At 45.5% G+C, this 20,472-nt stretch overlaps 1 protein-coding gene across 1 annotated transcript; it reads left to right on the top strand.

The window, feature by feature from the left end:
* The first annotated feature begins 7,477 nt into the window (after window positions 1-7,477).
* Window positions 7,478-13,096, top strand: cplx3b (complexin 3b). Its single transcript, XM_018745232.2, has 3 exons — window positions 7,478-7,909; window positions 11,339-11,426; window positions 11,705-13,096. Exons 1-3 carry the CDS (start codon window positions 7,752-7,754, stop codon window positions 11,927-11,929), a joined length of 471 nt encoding a protein of 156 aa, XP_018600748.1. The 5' UTR covers window positions 7,478-7,751; the 3' UTR covers window positions 11,930-13,096.
* Window positions 13,097-20,472: the final 7,376 nt, after the last annotated feature.

Raw genomic sequence — 20,472 nt, 5'->3', positions numbered from 1 at the left:
TTTTCTTGCTGCATCCCCCATACATGTTGCTGCATGGATACGTCGGTTTTGTGTATGGCACAGTGAAGCTCAGTATCTTTGATGGTATAGTCACCTTCATCATCAAGAATTGCTTGTCCCGAGCAGGGTCACACCAAGCCAGAGCCTTACCTGGCAAGGCAGGGCGCAAGGCTGAAGGGGACACACCCAGGATGGGCCTCCAGTCCACTGCAAGGCACCTCAACCAGGGCTCAAACCCAAGACCTGCTATAGAGCAGACACTGGCTAATCCCACCTTGCCACCACATAGTTACATATACATGGTAGTTCCTATGTCCTAGTATTTTGTATCACATTCTGAAAATTCAACAGTTATAATATTCCCCTGCAGAAACGTTTTAATTTTTTTTTTTTCTCTGAGGTGTATGCCACTTTGGAGAAAAGCATCTGCTAAATGAATAGATGTAAATGTAAATAAATTGACTTTTTCCGGACATGTACATGTCCTTTGTTGTACTGTTTTGTGTCATGATCTATAAAATCAAAAATTATCCTTATATTCCACTGCAGAAACAACTTTTAAATTTTCTAAATGGATTATTTACTTAGACTTAGGTCCGCCTGTGCAACTGGGCACATTGGGCAGCAAGCACTCTCCAGTGATTTCAGTTGGTGGCTATATTTTGTGCATCTGCAAGTTGGAGTCCTTCCTGGGCCAAATCTTCCTTCAAGGTGCTTTTCCAAGTCTTTTTGGGTCGGCCTCTTCTCCTCACTCCTACTGATGGTGTCCAGGTCATTGCCGTCAAAGGGTGCCGATTGTCCAGCATTCGCAACACGTGTCCCGCCAGCTGTAGTCAACATTTGCCACTATCTCGGATAGCAGCCGTGTGCCAGTTTGTGTCAGGATTTCTTCATTCTTACGCTCTGCCTAAGCCGGTCCCAAGCCCGGTTGGAAAAGTGAGGAGGGTTGAGGGTTGAGGGTTGGGTGTTGGGCTAGCAACCCAAACCTGTAAAAACTACCACCTCTAAAGAAACAGCAAGCAAAAATATGAATAACAGAAGCAATCGCCAAGAAAATTAAGATTTGCCCAAAGTTATGATGACGGAGCAAAGTCAAAGCCGTACGGAAGTTTTGCTCCCGACAAAAAGTCGAATTCTGACGGCCAGAACCACATAAATGGATTAGCTATACATTTTAACACCACATGTGGAAATTTCGATATGAGAAATGTTTATATTGTTCAACAATCATATTCCACTGCAGAAGCAACTTTAAAAAAAAAAAAAAAAGAAAAACTTTAGCTTGATGACAATGTAGGTAAAAGTAGTTTTGTTCACTCTTGATTTGCTGCTAAATTGCAATTTGCAAACTAATGCAGGTAGCCATCTAGGATAGTACTACGACAATGCAATTTATGTTGATCCGAAAACTGAAGCTAATACAAAGTGTTTTTTTTACCCAAAATTTTCTTTCCTGAAGCATTTCCGTATTAGTTTCATATGTTGAAGCCTTTTGCTAAAAAGGTTAGTACTGTATACATAACAGGCAAAATTCAACATATTATAGCAGTCCTTCAACTTAAAAATTGTTTAAATAATGACAAAATACAAACACCAGTTTTGTTCAAATTGCTAAATACTTTTACTAAAAAAGTTTTTTGTTAAATTACAAATGTAAACATGAAAGTTGAAGAATCTAAATAAAAATACTACACTGAAATACATGTAACCAACATACTGCAGGCTTCTCTTATAGGCTGTTAAATCTCAGCTCATAGATGAAAGGGAAGGAAGTCTGAAGGTAGGGTTTGGCCCTTAGCTGACTTGTGAGAAGCAACCTCTACCTGTTTGTAAATCTTCCTGTCTGCAGCTGGCAAAGCAAGGAACCCATCCTCATCATCACCATATCTGCCCATATGTTCCCTCACAGCCCTCGGGTGTGATTTTCAGCTCTGTTTTGTGCTCATTTTTAATCCCACAATGCTCCTATAATGTAAGTGGGCCATTTAATCACCCTATAAAATCTGTTTCCAACCAAAACATCCCGAAGATGGTTTCAGGGAGTTTTTTTCTGATATACATGAAATTAAAAGATGTTTTATAGATACAGCGATGCTGAAGACATATGCTTGTGCTGTGAAGCATCGAAGGTTTCGTCGCATTACCACACCCTTTGTGTTCATCCGTGTGGGTGTCTGCAACTCCTTCAGGCACCGGGGGGAGGTATGAGCTCTGGGTTTGGCTCATGGACAGTGCCACATGACAGCCTCAAATTAGCGGGGACCGCTATTGTTGTGTAACAGGAAAGACCTTCGCAGCAAGTCTAATGGCTGGGTATCTGCTCCCTAGAGAGGTGGCGGCTGCCTATTTGTCGGGGGCCAAAGACTCTTCCTTGCACGGTTCAGTTTATAGCATTATTCCGACGACATCCAGCAAACAGGTGCCAATGTCAGCGCTAAAGTGGGGAAACATAGTTACTTGAATTTTCATCTGTTCACACGTCCGTTGGTACTTTTGGAGTCTAGATCTGTGTTTTCCAGCTTTCGACTGGCTTTGTTTGCTGGCCCCCTAAGTCTCCTGTCTCAGGTGACCCATCCTGTCTGACCCCCCTGCCAGGGGCTCGTCCCCGGTCTATTGTCTGTAGGCATTCGGCTGGGAGAGCATTTTCCGCTTATCGAACCCCATTTAATTGCATCCAGCACTAACCTATTGTGCTGTGCCGGTTCTCTCAGGCAAGGCTCTGAAAGATGAAGAGCAGGAAGTGGGGTGATCCCAGGGCTGGTTTGAGCTGGGCTTCTTCCCCCTTATGTAACCCTCCTTGTGCTCGGCCTCAAGAAATGTTAAGTGCAGTCAGGTGGTATGGAATTGTTGCCGGTTCAGTGGACAACATCCATAGGCTTTTGCCTTGACAGACCGGAAGCTACAGGACAAAGTGTTGACCATGAGCTCTTATGAGACGCATGGTGTCCAAAGAAAGGAGCTTGGTGCCACTTTGATGGCTGCTGACTGATTCAGAACATGAACTGTCCATGGACTTACCATTACCTGTTTAGCTGATGCTTTCCTCCAAAGTGACATACAGTGTCAAGCTATCTAGTTATTTAGTCATTTGTGCAACAGTGTAATTTCTACTGGAGCAAATCAGGGTAAGAAACTTTCATAAGGGTACTATAGCAGTAGATACGATTCAAACCTGCAACCTCCAGGTCCAAAGATGGCAGTTTTAACCACTATCCCCCCACTGCCTCTTCACCATCTGCAGTGAAGTATAGGATGGAATGCAAGTGTGGTTTTTTTCTGAGTGCGGACCACTGACGATCACTAATACGCAACTCTTTTCAAATTAAATTTCTGACATCTGAACACATCTACATGAAAAAATGGAGACGTGTTGTTTGCAGCACAGGGATCCTGCCCCCTCCCCCCAACCCCTGAGTCGGGGCAGTCACAGAGGGGCAGTGAGACACTGGAGTGACAGCTCGAGGGGTTCAGCTCAACTCGCCGAGGAAAGCACCGTCACCGAGTTGTGGCCGGGGAGCCATGTGCATGAACACGCCTGATATTTTCCACCCTGGAAGACACAGACACTACACACACAGGCTGTTAAATCCAAACTACATCCTCCGGAGTATATCTCTTCAGGTGATGGTTCTTTGCATTTGTACCAGTGATATAGAAGTAATTCCTCATCTGACTGTTCTGTATTTCTTCTTATTTTCCAGTCAGCTCTCATCAGCTTGTTATACAGGGAAATCCACCATCAAAAGCTCTGCTACTGAGTGTAACAGAGTAAATTTTCCATATTCCCATACAATACCATACAACACAATCCCCATTTGAACAAGCAAAGATGTATATATGTCCGTCTTGGAGAGGTCACGCGTACGGTTTAGTTTAATCGGGTGCAACCTGATATGATTGACCTGCTTTGCTCATGCCAGCTGGGCAAAATCTTGCACGGTGAATTGCGTTCCTCCAACTCAGTGTGTCATTTCACAGTACGGGTGGGTGACGCTGAAGTGTGGAAGGCTGGGGGAGACTCAGCTGTGACGTCTGCTCCCTTCCTTTCTCTCACTTGCTACCATCGCGGGCCACAAAGGAACATGTGGACCCATGAGCTGGGATGATGTCTGACATCACATGGATGGATCTGCCAGCTCAGTAACAGGGGGTGTGGCAACAGCACACTCTGCCAGTTTGGGTATTACAAAGCGTGTTTCAATTGGTCACAGTGATATCCTACAGAAAAGCTTGACTTCACATACTGAATCTTTCATGAGCAGCAGCAGTAAGTGTCAGCGCCATGAAAATGACAACTTGTGTAAGAGCCGAACACACGTAAGCGATGCTGATTTTAAATACAATGCGTGTCGCCTGTATGCTTAAGTATGCAGTTCATTACCACTTTCATGACATTCAAATCAGGCACTGGCACTGTCTGCTTTTGAAATATAATATGCGTGTCTGTGTTTGATGGGGAAGTTGTGTGCAGGTCGGGAGCTGGAAGAGTGAGACATGGTGAAGAGCTGTAGGGCCGCACCTCCTCTCTCCGGGGACACATGGCTGCTCCATACTTACACAGCTGAAGGCTGTGTCAGGAGGCAGCAAGGTGCAAATTTGCTGGTCTGACTGTGGACAGAATTAGGATCAGCAGGCGCCAGGGGGTGTCAGTCTAGATCTGTGCTTTGGCACGGGTTCCAAAACCATCAGGCAGTCCTTCCTGAGGTTCTAGCAGTAGGGCGAGTACAGAACGTCAATGATCCATTCCGGGACAGGTGCTTCATTTGTATAGTTACTCACCTAACACCTTCAATGACTTATACACCACATATTTTACTACGAAAAGGCCATCTTGCACTCGCCACTTTTTCGAAAAATGTTTATTCATGCTGAGCAAACTTGCCTGCAAATGCAATTGCGCAGTGTTTCGCCTGCAGAACTGTTTGTTCTGAACAGCAGACAGCCGCCAGTGAGCTTGCCAATACTCGACCGTATTTATTTAAGCTGTACCAACAGCAGACAAGTTTTATTAATCTATCTTGAAGTTAACCAGCAGTTATATAATATACGTGTTAAAAGTGAAATGTTCATTTCAAACGGTATTTTTGCATAAAGTACTTTTCATATACTATATAAGCTATAAACACTTTAATATACTATAACAGTTATTTTTTAAATATATATTTAAGTATTTGTGCATTTTTATTAAAATATATAGAGTGTTTATAAATTGTTTTATAAATTATAATAGTACATACTGTATTACATACTATTTACATTTACATTTATTAATTTAGCAGACGCTTTTGTCCAAAGCGACGCACATCTCAGCAAAAGTATTTAAATACCCCTTAGGTCTTTTCTTGCGTCGTGCCAGAGATGCTTGCTGATGCCAAAATGCCCAGATGCGACACGTCACAGTGGGTCTGTCGCCCCCCCCCCCAAATTAAACACGGCCTCCTGGATCTGCAGAACCACAGCAGGCCCCACTCGTGACAGCTGCTCACATACCATTTGCATGTTCTACATTTACATTTATTTATTTGTTTATCAGATGCTTTTCTCCAAAGCAACTTCCAGTGAACTCTATGTAGTGTTATGAGCCCGTACACCTTATTCACCAAGGTGACTTACACTGCTAGATACACTACTTACAATGCGTCACTCATCCTGTACATCAGTGGAACACACTCTTTCTGTCACTCACACACTGTGAGGGAACCTGAACAGCATGTCTTTGTACTGTGGGTGGAAACCAGATCACCCGGAGGAAACCCACGCAGACACGGGGAGAACATGCAAACGCCACACATACTGAGCGGGAATTGAACCCACGTCCTCTTGCACCACCCAGGCGCTGGGAGACAGCCCCTCTACTCACTGCTGCTGTGTGACATTTCCAAAGCTGTCGTTTCTGCTCTTCACTGAGAATTAATTTTCATTATTCTTGCTCAATGGGGGGGCGTGGTGGTGCAGTGGGTTGGGCCAGGTCCTGCTCTCCAGTGGGTCTGGGGTTCGAGTCCTGCTTGGGGTGCCTTGCGACGGACTGGCGTCCCGTCCTGGGTGTGTCCCCTTACGCCCTGTGTTTCCGGGTAGGCTTCGGTTCCCCGCAACCCTGTATGGGACAAGTGGTTCCGAAAATATGTGTGTGTGTGTGTGTGTGTGTGTATTCTTGCTCAAACAGTTGAAACTCATTGTATAAGTTCTGCAGACCATTGTCGAATGTGGATGTCGAACCTCTGAGAGTGAGCTCTCGCCCTCAGATAATCCACGGACCGCCAGTAAAGTTGGCCACATTTAGTGACAACATCTGTAAAAATCTTAACGCACATCTTTTCTATTTGTAAAAAGAGCTCCATTTCAGATTTCCCTCTCTCTGTGTTCTTCTTTTTATTCCTCCTTTTGGGAAACTGATTTAAGTCTGACATATATTTTGTAGATCATTTCACTTGAGCAGATTATGTACACATGTGAGATATTAATAATAAAGCCCAGTAAGTCACTGAGGAGCCAGAAGGGCGCACACAAACAGGGCCTGCGACGCGGCTGGAGGGAACGGGCCATCCATCTACGTCAAAGCCGCGCCTGCATCAGATTCACATGTATGCACGTCCACAAATTGTCTTTTTTTATCGGTTCTATAAAGAGCACAGGGTCACAACAGCACAGAGATTGACACTACACAGAGAAAAAGCAAATATGTCCACATTCACAGAGTGAGGGCTCAGGGTCTAAAGGTTACAATTTATCACAGGTGCAGCACTTTCTAATAACTTCCAGAAGGGTGTCCAGATGTTCCAGAATTCATCCAAGTTGTCATGGAAATGTCGGTTTTTTTTAAGCGGGATGGATTTAAATCCTTGTCATCCACATGGCCTGTGAGGGTGCGCTGGAGTGAGATAGATTCTGTGAACGAACTTGAGGTTTTGTTCCTGGGTGCTGAGGGAAACGCAGACAGGAAGGACTTTAGCACATACAGATGACCATTCACGGTTGCAAAAAGACACCAAGGTCAAAGAGCTTTTTTCAGACGTTGTTTAGAGTGTAATGCAGGGGCATGCTTATTTTGTTCATTTTCCATCGTCATGCAGAATTTTATTAATTTTCAGGTCACAACAGGTGAGCAATGCCCAATCAAGAGTAATCCCGACCACAGTTTCTGTGTAACTCCCTCTAAAGGTGAGGTGCTCAGCGCATACGGGGAGTCTTTTCTGTTCTGAAGCAGCCGAATGAATGTCATAAATGTGCTCCCTGTGCGGAAAATGAAATTGTAGGCAGTTTGTTTTTAAAAGTTGTGTATGTTTTAAAAGTGCTCTGAGTTTCTTTGTTCTACGTGAAGGACCGCAGCCGGGGGACGTGTCTAGACCCGTCCCGCGCGCCCGTCACTGCGCGAGCCCAGAGTTATGACCAAGAGCGGCGTCACGAGAAGGCGCGCGCTGCGCGTATAGCGTCACGCAGACTAGCCCCCAGACGCCGCGGGACGTGTCAGTGATTGAAGACAAACAGGAGCGGCTGGAGGAAGAGCGAGCGACAGCCCAACTTGTTGACTTAGGTCTTTAGCTGCAGAACTTCTCGCTTGCGCGGCATTTTGGGGAGCTGTCCGCTGCCGCGTGCTGAAGCGCGCGCTCCTCCCCGCGCGCGGAGGCATTCAGAGCAGAGTTCCCTCCATCACCGCGCGCCTGCGGAAACTCCGAGCCTAGCGCTTTGCGTCCGGTCGCCGCGCAGTACTGCACCGCTGTTGAGCCCGAACCGAAGCCGAGCCAGAAGCAGCCATGGCTTTCATGGTGAAGCATGTGGTGGGCGGCCAGCTGAAGAACCTCACCGGGGGTCTGGGAGAGGACAAGTCGGATGGAGACAAGTCAGAAGCGGGCGCGAAGGGTATGACTCAGGAGGAGTTCGAGCAGTACCAGCAGCAACTGCAGGAGGAGAAGTAAGGGTCCCCGTGCGTGCGCCCTGAACATTCGTGCGCACCGCCCCGGTCCGGTGCACGCGGTTGTTGTGGCGCGGGCCACAGTTGCGCGCGCGCTCGCTCTCGCTCGCTCAGCGGCCACTGCACAGCTCTCGAGCGAGGCACCGCTACGCCTTGTCCGCGTGACGGGCTTCGTCTCACTTCTTTCTCTCTTTTCTTTACATCCCTGCGTTCGGGAGTTCTTCAGTACTTGCCTGCTTTTTGTAGTCTGAGACATCACGAAACTCCGCGAAAATGGCCAGGGCAGGTGCATTTCCGTCTGCCTTTTATTTCTGTTGAAATTTCAGATTTGAACTGAAGTAATTTTCGCTCGTTTTAACTACATTTCTGTCACGTTCGACCAGCCAACCTTCCTTTCTCTGTGCGAAAACTCACACACAGTGATTCAATTATGACGATTATCTCAGAGTCTGTGAGACCCGCGCAAATGTTCCTCCGTTTTTAGAGCGCATAATCCATAACGGAGATTATATTACCGCGTTTTATTACCCACTTTTCCACTAATCCAGCAGGTGCTGGGTGAGTGGGTTTTCCCTTTTGGGCATTTCATTAGAGGGACGGGCACCAGTTCTACCTCAGCCTGCATTGTTTGTAGAACAAGTCCACACAGCTCCCTTAACACTCTTCCTTTACATATATATATCTGTACAATGCACACATCTTTCCAGTGCAGTCGTTTACCCATTCATACAGCTGTTTGATCTTGCTAGAACGTTTTTGGGTAAGTACCTTGTTTAAGGGTACAGCAGCAGCAGGTAGGATTTGAACCTTTGACCCGCAGATCAGAAAGCAGCAGCTGTAACCGCTGTACACTGTCACCTCCGCCACCACCACAGAGACACTTTGTGCCTCTCCAAACACCCATACAACCTTAAGGGGCTAAGGCTGTGTTTTTAAATAGGTGGTGTTTTAGGTACAGCTGTGCTCTTTGGACTCAGTGAGTCATAGGTTTGAATCCCGCCTTTTCTTGTAGTACCTTGATCAAGGTACAGTCCTTATCCTGAAATAATAGAGTAAATATTAGACAGCTGTATACATGGGTTAATAACGGCAAGTGGCCTAACGCTGTGAGTTCCTTTGGAGAACAGCATTAGACTAATGAGTACATGTAAATGTTGACACTGTCTGAACCGCCAGATGTTTGAAAATCGGTTGAAATCGGGCAGCTCTTCATGTGACCATAATAAAAACACAGTGTTCTGCTTCATGAGATGACTATAACCACAAGTTCTGTATAAAAATGTCAACTGGATTCTCTGGTCCTGGGGCTCCTTTCGCAGAATGAGGTGTGCTGGGACCGTCCTGCATCTCTTTACTGACCTGCTTCTCTCTTTTTCCATGAACAGACCATATGGTGACAGCAATTGGATGCCTTGCTATGCCCTTTTACCACTGTCTGCTGAATACCAGTCAACTTTCCTATTTACATAACATTCCGAGTGTGTGTCTTCCAAATGTGTGTGATGGGGGGGGGGGGTGCGTTCTCACCTCCTGGCGTTGATGCTCAAATATAAAGGTGCTACACTGTGTACTTCAGTAAACTCAGCAAGTGGGCTGTTGTACACTGTTAATCTGGTAAATCAGGGAAATTAAGAAAAGAAAAGCTTTAAAAGACATAATGTAAAAAGGTACCAGTAAGGGATCACAAGATGAGTACAGAAATAAGTGATGCGTGGTGCCAAACAAGTGCAGGTCATTCATATTAAACAAGTTGTGTCTGCTTACAGATTGCCCCCTGCTGGCAGTTATTTCCTTAGGTTGGCCAGCCAATTAGCAAATACGGTCAATTTGAAACAATACTTGCTTAAGACCTTACAAAAAATGTATTTTTTTTACCTCTTGTATACCATCTGATTTTTATTTTTACACACTTCTTTTATTCCCACTCTAGTCTTTGCAAGTTCTTGTTGCCACATACTATAACACCTGCTCCTATGTGTGAGGCAGCTGAGGATGTGTGCTGAACACTCCTCCCCCCTGCAGAGTCACTGAATGCCACCTGCCTGGCTGTGCTGATCATGGGATTTTGAATAGTATTGGATCGCACAGGTTAATAATGGAGGATTTTACAGAGAGCTTTCACTGCAACTGACAGTCTAGAAATTCTACCGCCGGCACAGGAAAATTCCTTTAGCTGGTCAGAGAAAATACAATAGAGCTTGTGTTTATTTGGTCCTGATGTTTCTTGCAGTCACTATAATTACACTCAGGCTGTTACTGCTACGGTGTGCAATTTCACTAATGCCAACGCGTCATTGACTGATGGCTAAATCCTGCACTTTAATCTGAGAGAGGGAAAGTTAAAAGGAACTTGCAGTAAGAAGCTTCTGCACATAACAGCTGTGGTTGTTCACAGGAGGAAGGTGATGGAGACAGGATTATTCTCGTTCCTGTCACACACAGATTCACTCCAGCACAGACTTACTTTTGCACCAGGAATGCTGCTCATCTTTAGTCATACAGAGAGAAAACGTTCTTTCCCCCTCTCTCTGCATGTCTCTCAGCCCCACCGAAACAGTTATGCTCTATTTTCAAAAATAGCCAGCGATAACAGCTGGTGTCCTGTGTTGTGTGAGTGTGGTATTTCACTGTAAGTATGTGTCTTATGTTGTGTCACCCATATATAATACAACTTTTCCTGTTTACGTAGTCTCAGGTGTATATTTTACATTTTTACATTTACATTTATTCATTTAGCAAGTATATAGAAAGTAAGGCAAAGGGCAATTGGTAGCGTAGTGGGTAGAGCTGCTACCTTGGGATGCAAAGGTTGCTGGGTCAAATCCCACCTCAAGCTGCAGTATGCTTAAATAGCATCCTTACCCTAAATTGCTCCAGTGAAATTACCTATCTGTCTAAGTGGGGAAATAATTGTTGGTAGGTAAACATTGTAAGTTGCAAAAAGTGTGAGGTAAATGTATGTGAAGTGTTTGCCAGTATATTTATTGTTGTTTATACCTTCAGCAGTGCATATAATGTCATCAGTTCAGATAAATGACACAGGTGAGAACTCAATTATTGCCGAGCAAAATTGCAGGAGGCTACAGCAGCACACATACAGCAACGCAGCAGCAGAGAAACTGCTTGGGAGTAAATAAGTATCATATTTATGCAAGTACAAGTGAAAACAATATGCAAATAATTAAAAAATATATAATCAGTAAGTAATAAATAAATTAAGACGGATGGATAGATAAAGGTTCTGTACACAGCTCAGTACAACCTGACTGTGTAACAGGAATGACCTCAGGTGGCTACTTGGAGCAGCACAGCGGGATCCGAGTGTGCTGAAGGTGCAGTGCACATGTACGTAATGTCAGCAGTTGTGTAGCATAACCAGTGTGTGTGCTGTCATCAGTGCCTAGTATGCGCATCACTACTTTTTTCTAGGATGGAGCGTGATGCCAGCTTTGCTCAGCGGAAAGCGGAACGTGCCACTGTCAGAACTCACTTCCGGGACAAATATCGGCTGCCTAAGGTACACAGTCACGTTCCTGTTTTTCCAGCCCTTACCAGTCTTTTGCAGTGCAAGCACAGTGTATGTTTGCCTTTGCACTACTGTTCTTTTTCTACATTTAAAAGGTGTACCTTTTCCACACTCTTCTGTTAATTTACTGACCATTTGTGATGATCGTTCACCGTGGTTCACCTGTGGTTCAGCTGTCGTTCTTCCTATTGAAACCTGAACCTTGTTCATCACAGCGTTTTCTCTGCTCTCCCTTCTCCTTCCCTATTACTGTTCATACGTGTTGTCAGAATGAGCTCGATGAAACACAGATCCAGCAGGCAGGGCAGGAGGTGGAGCTTCCCACAGAGTTGGCAAAGATGATTGCCGAGGATAACCAGGAGGAAGCACACAAGCGGTCCGTCCTCGGCCAGCTGAGCAACATCCAGAATGTGGACCTGGACCAGCTGAAGGACAAAGCTCAAGCCACACTGGAGGATATCCGGCACTCTGCTGAGAAGTGCTCTGTCATGTGATCCTAGCCTACGGGGACCCCCCACGCCCTGGCATGGTCACCCAGTTACAGTCATGGTCACGATCACAGTTACAGGCACCTTCACTGAGGCGACTGAACAGGGACAGCCAGGAGACAGCCTACACAAAGCCCCAAGCATGAACACTGATGGTCCATGGGTTACTTATATTTACACAAAGGTTACACACACTTAAACACACATACTATATTCAGATAAAGGAACACACAAGTGACCACAGACAGACTGATACCTGTTTCCCCTGAGTAAAGTGTCAGCACCCTTCAGAAAAATACGTGTTACAAAAATTATTATTATTTTTATTTTTTATAGAGCGCTCTCCTCACACACAGAGCACTTTAACACATGCATACAGCAAAAAAAATTGATACAAACAATATCCTGAATACAATTTAACTGTAAATATTAAAGCAAAATGAAGCAGTCCCACTGTCACAGTTAAGTATGATATTCACTGTAAATTATCTTTATGCTGTTTCCCTTTGCCTTTGACCCTACGCTGTCTGTGGTATGCACTACTGTCACTGGGTCCCACTGCCACTTTCGGACCCTGTGTGACCTGTCCCAGTCCACCCAGTGACCAGAGTGAGTCGAAGCCCATTTGTATGTCCATTTCAGTGGTGAGTGTAGTGCTGGTGCTTTGCTGTCGTTTTAGTGCCTGCCGCATCCAGTGGTTTGTACAGTACTCATCTCCTGGCCTCAAGCGCTGCTTACAGTGTTGGAAAACAACATTCCCACATATTTTACCCTGGGAGAGTGTAATCAAGGTGTGATTATCTGGGTGGTTGTGTTGCATGTGAACTTAGTGGTGTATGTTTGCGGTCACTTTAAAAAACTATTGAATTTGTGGTCAAATCCTAATGACTGTGGTTTGTGTTATTTGTAATGGAGATTTTTTTTTTTTTACGGACCACCTGTCACAGTGGTTTATTTTCTTACCAGAAGTAAATGAAATAAACAGTTGGTGTGTTCTTGTTCTGTATGGTCCAAATGCCCTGTAGTGCTGCTGAGAGCAGCTATTGAGATGCAGGTGCGCAAAATAGTAACTGCAGCAGCTCTTGCTTTCTCTGTGTACTGAGCACATTCCCATAAATATTGCAGAAACCCTTTAATGTCCTTAACATTATGGAAATGTCTAATAAATGTAGAGTAGTGGTAACTATACCCGTGTTTCTTCCACAGCTACAAATTTTTTCTTTTGTACAACTTTAGCTTTCATGTTACATTGATTAAAACACATTGTTTTTACTAATTTAACCAGCTCCTCTGACAGCTGAAAGCAGTGGAGTACCCTGTGTGGACCCTGGTACCTCTTGTCAGTATTACAGAAATAAGTATTTGTCTAATGAGCGCCACAAATGTGAAGTGCTGGGAGATAAAGAGGACCGGTGACTGTGGTTTCCAGATTGATAGTATAAAATTCCCAATCATAACGAATAAATCTGCTGTCTCTTAACCAAACAACTAATTTCATACAATTAATATGAATTTCATATGATTAATTTCATGTTGACATTTTGTTTTCAAGTATAACAGAAAAACCCAAACAGGTTTATAATGGGCACTTCAGACTGACACTTTATGGCATCTATCTCATGTCATAGTTAGCAATATGCTTTTGGGGTGGTGGAGATGGTATTCCTGGTAGTCAACTCCTCCTCTGTATGCTGCCCTTTGGACTGGAAGGATATGACCATCTAATTAATTGTCCCCAATTTATCTACACATTTAATTAATGGTTCTGTTTAAATCCTCTTAAATGGAAAGTGCAAGTTAAGGACTGGCTGTAGTTTCTGTTAATGGTGACCTATTCAATGACGAAAAAGGTCAGTTAAATTCTTTTTATTTGCACCACAAAATGCTAAAAATACAGTGTTTTATTTTCAGTTATTCACTGACTACAACAAATTGTGATTTTGGCTTTGATATCTTTCAGATTATAGTGTGTTTTGTTAAAGTTCAGTCCTTGTTTACTCTATTCAAAATTTACCACACACACTCTCTTAGAACCACCTGTCCTATACAGGGTCGCAGGGAACCAGAGCCTACCCAGCAACACAGGGCATAAGGCCAGAGGGGGAGGGGACACACCCAGGACAAGGCGCCAGTCTGCCGCAAGGCACCCCAAACGGGCCTTGAACCCCAGACCTACCAGAGAGCAGGACCCAGTCCAACCCACTGCACTACTGCACCACTGCACCCCCTTCTTTCAAAATTTACCAAATTTTCTAAATTACTTAGTTTTTCCATGAGTTTACATATACTTGTTTTAACCTCTAATGTCTTCACAGTAGGGGGGGATGTGGTGGCGCAGTGGGTTGGACCAGGTCCTACTCTCCAGTGGGTCTGGGGTTCGAGTCCTGCTTGGGGTGCCTTGCGGCGCCCTGTCCTGGGTGTGTCCTCTGGCCCTACGCCCTGTGCTGCCGGGTAGGCTCCAGTTCCCCATGACCCTGTATGGGACAAGTGGTTCCGAAAATGTGTGTGTGTTTTCGCAGTAATGGTTTTCCTTTAAGCAATTCCTCTTTAGCAGAATTGAAAATGTCTCAGCCGGACCTTGACTAACACTCCAGATAACATAATTAAATCATAATTAAAGTGTTATTAATATACCATATTAATAATGAATTATGCTCAAACAAAAAGCAGTACTGAAGCATGCGGGTGCAGCAGAGTGCCAGCGTTGTTGATGGTGAATATACTGACATTCATAACCACATAATCAGAACCAAGAATTAAATAAAATTGTTTCAGTGGAGTTTTGTTTGCCTTAAATTACTTTAATCTAAAATATCCAGAGAAAGAAAAATACTAAGACTAGTTAGATTCACTGACATTTTATTGATAAGAGAAACCACACATTACCACTTTACTCATTGCAACCTTGTCACGGCACCCCAGAGGTACTGTCAGCCATGTTGTCAGGAGCCTTGTGCTCCTACTGGGGTCATCCTTGGCAAATTGGTCAAAGGTGAGAGTCTAACAAAACGCAGTTCAAATAATCAACTTCCTTGAAAGCTCCAAAGACAGGTTGCCCTCGACTTATAACATATGCGACTTATGACCATTGACACAACAGCCATCCCGCCAAACTTGTGTTACTTTCAAGTCCCTGCATTTGGTCATTAAGATGCTTCAGCCAGAATCAGAATCTAACACTGACCGCTCCATCTGCTGTGTGATAACATTGGCTGACCGCACTGCCACAAGGCACCATATTTCTTATTGCTTGGGTCTCAGTCAGCATTCGGTTGTCCAGCAGCGATCGCGTGTTGTTTCTGTTGTGTGTGCTCAAGTCCCAGACTGTTGTGCAGGGAATCAAGCCTTTCTAGATACAGTGGATGCAGTGCTAGAGAGCTCTGTAGTCCTGCTGGCTGGTGTCAGTGCACGTGTGGCAAACAGTATGGAACCCTGGCAGGGTATGATCAGGAAGAATGGCCGCCTGATTTTAACACTGCGAGATTAGTTTGTGCGATACACAGTCGTTGCCTGCTTAGTGCCATACGTGGCAGTGAACGACGGAGCGCTTTGACACTCAAGACAGTTTTAGAACATGTTCACTAATGCTCACTCTAGGGACGTCTCTAATAAGTACATTTTCATGAATGCACACGTCAAAGACCTACCAATAATACCGGCATCTCGCACATGCACGTTGCTTAGAAGTGGATGATGAATAAATATCAATATCATTAATTATTTAGAAATGAAGACCTAAAACATATATTGTGATGTGGAGTTCACTCTAAACATACAGTTTAAGGCTTTTCAGTTTTCTGTATTTCTGGTAAGGAGGAAATAAAAAAAAAAACTGTATTGTGTATTACACATAACTTTAAAATATTTTGTAGCACACTAGCCATGCCCGGTTCGAGGAGTGACAAGGCATGAGGGTAGTACAAGGTGGATTTACAGAGAGTTTTATAATAAAATTTAAAACAAAAGGTGGAATATATTCATAAGAGAACACAAAAAGGGGCTTTCAGCAGCAAATTATGCACACCATTATATTAATTATTGTGATGACGAGTAGAGATCTGGGTTAGAGGCCACCAATAAATTGGGAGATGGGAGTGGACGTGCTGTTGGAAACCACAAATATTTCACCTTTTTAACTCTGGTGCGTATATTTACTGTGATATCTCAACAAATTTATACATAACTTATTTTATACTAAAACAACTGCACACTCATAACAAGGTCGAAAACAACAAAATCTCGCTGTAAGGGCTTGTTCACAATAAATTCAGTGAACTATGCAAGCAAACTTGCAATCATGGCCAGAAATATCAGCACCCTTGTAGTATTTGCAAATAACTGCAGAAATTGAAATTATTGAAAAGCTGAAAATGACCAAAGTGGTTTCATTAGGACAAATAGGGCTCCTTGATATTCAGGTACCTGACATCTGGCAATACACTGTTACAGTCTCCATTGTCCAGTGATAAGTGTCCACTACCCAGTGTCTTAGTGTTCATTGTCCAGTGTCCAGTCTCCTTTGTCCCATGTCACAATCTCCAGTGTCCAGTGCTCAGTTCCACAGTCTTTATTGCACAGTTTCCGTCTCAGTTGTCCAGTATCCAGTGACCATTGTCCAGTGTCCAGTCTCCATTGTTCAGTATCAAGTGTCCACTCCCAGGTGTCACAACCTGCATTGTCCCATTTTTCAGTGCTTAGTGCCAGTCTTTATTGTCCAGTGTCCAGTCTCCATTTTCCAGTGTTTTGTGTCCACTCCCCATTGTCACAATTTCCATTGTCCGGTGTCCAGTGCTCAGTGTTACAGTCTCCATTTTCCAGTTATGCGTGTCCACGTCCCAGTGTCCAGAGTTCAATCTCCATTTTCCAGTGTTGCGTGTACACTTCCCATTCTCGTGTTAAGTCTCCATTGTCCAATGTCCACTCCCCGGTGTCCAGTACTCAGTGCAAATCTTTATTGTCCAGTTTTCATTTTCTCGTTTTATGTGTCCATTCTCCAGTGTCTAGTGTTCAGTCTCCATTGTCCAGCGCCGAATGTCCACTCCCTACTGTCACAATTTCCATTGTCCAGTGCTCAATGTTACAGTCTCCATTTTCCCAGTTTTGCATGTCCACGTCCCAGTGTCCAATCTCCATTTTCCAGTGTTGCATGTCCACTCCCCATTTTCGTCTCCATTGTCCAGTGCTGAGTGTTCACTCCCCAATGTCACAACTTCCATTGTCTAATGTCCAGTTCTCAGTGCCAGTGTTTATTGTCCAGTCTCCATTCTGCAGTGTCGAGTGTCCACTCCTCATTGTCCAGTGTCCAGTCTCAGAAGAACAGCAGATGGCGACATCGCCATCGCTACAGACCATACTGCATTTCTGCTCGCAAACAGCGATACGAACCTAACAAGCAAATTGAGACAAGACTGAATTTTTAGCAAAACTTTGTCCCAATGGTATACCTGGGTTCTGTGTGTGTATGAGAATGATGAGAGAGAGTGAGAAAGAGTGTTTCCAGTCTGGAGTGCGCCGCTGAACTCACATTTTTGTTCTGTTTCCTGTACCTTAACAGGCCTAAATGAACGGCACAGTCACATATTGAGGCAAGTCTCCTTTGTCCCCTGGTACAGTTTTACTCACATAAATTGCATTTGTCTCTGTCTGGCAAAATACCAACACTTCATGCCTACATGTAATAATAAAATAGAAACGGTAGACACTATCTGTTTAAAAGTGAAATAGGGCCCACCCTCGCTCTATGTTTCACAGAAATGGAGTATGGAAATGGATCCAGTACAGCAAATCTGTTATTAAAAGCTGGGCTTTCAGTTCAATTCAATTCAATTTATTTTTATAAAGCGTTCTTCTCACACTGTGACACAAAGAGCTGAACAAATGCAAAGGGGCAAAAAACAAATACATTTCACAAAGAAACAAAAATAACTGTTGCTTACTGACTAGTGTAATAGCTTTAACAAATGCATTGATAATGTATTAGTATACCTACTGGCCACCAAGAAAAGGAACCAAAAAACTCCCAAGGGAGCAACTAGACCTCTGGGGTCAAAGTGTCAGTGGCTGCCCTGACCTCCTGGACATTCTAGATTAAATAAGACTTCTAAATCAGATTACAGGTAATAATGGCATTGTTGCTGTATGGTAGTGTCACAGAATTTCCTCAGGGCAGGAGCGTCAGACCCAAGTGCGGAGCACAGGAAGGGCTTTCAGAGGGCAATCCAGGAAACATGGTCAAAAAACAGGCAAAGGGTCACCGATGTGCAAACGAAGGTCAAGGGGAGAATCCGAGAGACGTAATCCAAAGGCAGGCAAGGAGTAGTGGTAAACCAGGAAGTCATGGAGATATAGGAGAGGGGTCGGGGAAATGAGGATGAGGACGTGGGCAAGGGCAAGGACAAGGACTCAGGGAAGTCAGGAAAGCAGAGGCAAGGTACGCAGGTGAGTAACAACGCTGAACAAGGTTCCGCATTTGTGTGTGCGCTCAGCATCTCCCTTTTATGCGCCCATCCCTTGATCAACCACAGGTGCTCCTCGTTGTGCCGAGGGGGGCGTGACAGTACCCCCCCTCCACGAGCGGCTCCCGCCGCCCTGCGACGACCAGGTGGACGGACTCGGGGTCTAGGTGCAGGACGGTCTGGATGCTCCCTATGGAACGTGCTGATCAGGTCCAGGTCCAACACGTCTTGGGCAGCCATCCAGCACCATTCCTCCGGCCCATAGCCCTCCCAGTCAACCAGGTACTGGAGGACTCCGTGATGGCAACGGGAATCCAGAAGCGCTTGGACTGCATAGGCGGGCGCCCACCATCCTGTAGGAGAAGTGAAGGTGGTGAGTCTAGTTGTGGTTGGTGCAGAGACGCAGCACAGGGTTTGAGAAATGACGTGTGGAACGTCGGGTGGACCCTTAGGTGGTGTGGCAGCTGAAGGTGGTAGAGGACTGGAGTGACGCAGCGTAGGACCTTGAAGGGACCGGGGTATCGACGGCTGAGCTTCTTAGACATGTACGGCCCCCGGAGACCCCTGGTGGACAGCCAGACCCTCTGACCGGGCAAGAAGGAGAGCGGGCGCCTCTGGCGGTCCGCTTGCTGCTTCATTTGGGCCTGGCTGCGAAGGAGGTGTTGTTGGATGGTTCGCCATACCTTAGCGCTGGTCCGGTACCAGTTGCCTACAGCCGGGATGTCGCTGGAACCAGGTTACCAAGGGAACAATGGTGGTTGGTAACCCAACAGGCACTGGAAAGGGGAACAGCCTGTTGAAGCATGGGTCAAGGAGTTGTGTGTGTACTCGGCCCACTGTAAATATCGTACCCATTGCCATGGTTGCTCGGTACAGTAACTACACAGGAACCGGCTGATGTCCTGCTGCAGTCATTCCACCTGTCCATTTGCCTGCGGATGGTACCCCAAAGTCAAACTCACGGATACCCCCAACTTTCGCCAGAAGGCCTTCCACAGCCGGGATGAGAACTGTGGTCCCTGGTCAGACACTATGTCTTCCAGTAGTCCAAAGAGGCGAAAGACATGGACAAACAGGAGCTTGGCAGTCTCCAGCACTGTGGGGTGTTTGGGGAGGGGTAGCAACTGGCAGGCCTTAGAGAATCGATCAACTACAGTCATAATGGTGGTCTTACCGTCCGAGTTGGGCAAATCTACCAAGAAGTCCAGGGCAATGTGTGACCAGGGGCAATTAGGCACCGGTAGGGGTTCCAGGAGTCCAGCGGGTCGTTGGTGCGATGACTTGACCTGGGCACAGCTCCGACATGCCCGCACGTAGTCCTGGGTGTCCTCGGTCAACCAGAAATGTTTCTGTAGGAGCATCTGGGTCTTGCTAAACCCGGAATGTACTGAGGCGGGATGGTCGTGGGCCCATTGCAGGATTGTGGCTCTCATCTGTGGGGGTAGATATTGCTTTCCAGTGGGTTTACCTGGTGGTTCCGACTCCAGATGGTGGATCTGGGCAAGCTCTTGAGAGAAGTCGCATTGAACAGGAGAGACAAAGCAGGTTCGGGGTAGGATAAAGCCTGGATCTCGTTCGGCGGGTTCCCGCTTGTACACATGGAATAGAGCATCGGCCTTGGTATTCTCTCTGCCGGGATGGTAGGTTACAGTGAAATTAAAACGTGTGAAGAAGAGGGCCCACCTGTCTTGTCGGGGGTTGAGTCGTCTGGCCGTTTGCAGGTATTCCATATTCTTATGATCTGTGAGGATGACGAATGGGTGTCGGGCCCCCTCAAGCCAATGCCTCCACTCCTCCAACGCCAACTTCACAGCCAAGAGCTCCCGGTTGTCGATGTCGTAGTTTTTTTCTGCCTGGGACATTTTCTTAGAAAAGAAGGCACACAGATACAGTCTGGGGGGATCCCCCTAGCACTGGGAAAGTACAGCCCCTACCCTGGTCTCTGAGGCATCCACCTCCACCACGAACGGCTTGTCTGGATCTGGGTGGTGGAGGATAGGGGCCGAGGTGAACCTACATTTCAGGATCTCGAAGGCTTGTTGTGCCTCCTCTGTCCAGGTGAGCCATGCTGCCTTGGAAGAGGTCAAGGCCGTT

The sequence above is a fragment of the Scleropages formosus genome, chromosome 5 (genome assembly GCF_900964775.1).
Source record: "Scleropages formosus chromosome 5, fSclFor1.1, whole genome shotgun sequence".
Classification (NCBI taxonomy): domain Eukaryota; kingdom Metazoa; phylum Chordata; class Actinopteri; order Osteoglossiformes; family Osteoglossidae; genus Scleropages; species Scleropages formosus.
The sequence above is the reverse complement of the archived record's forward strand: the minus strand, read 5'-3'. Positions and strand labels throughout refer to the sequence as shown.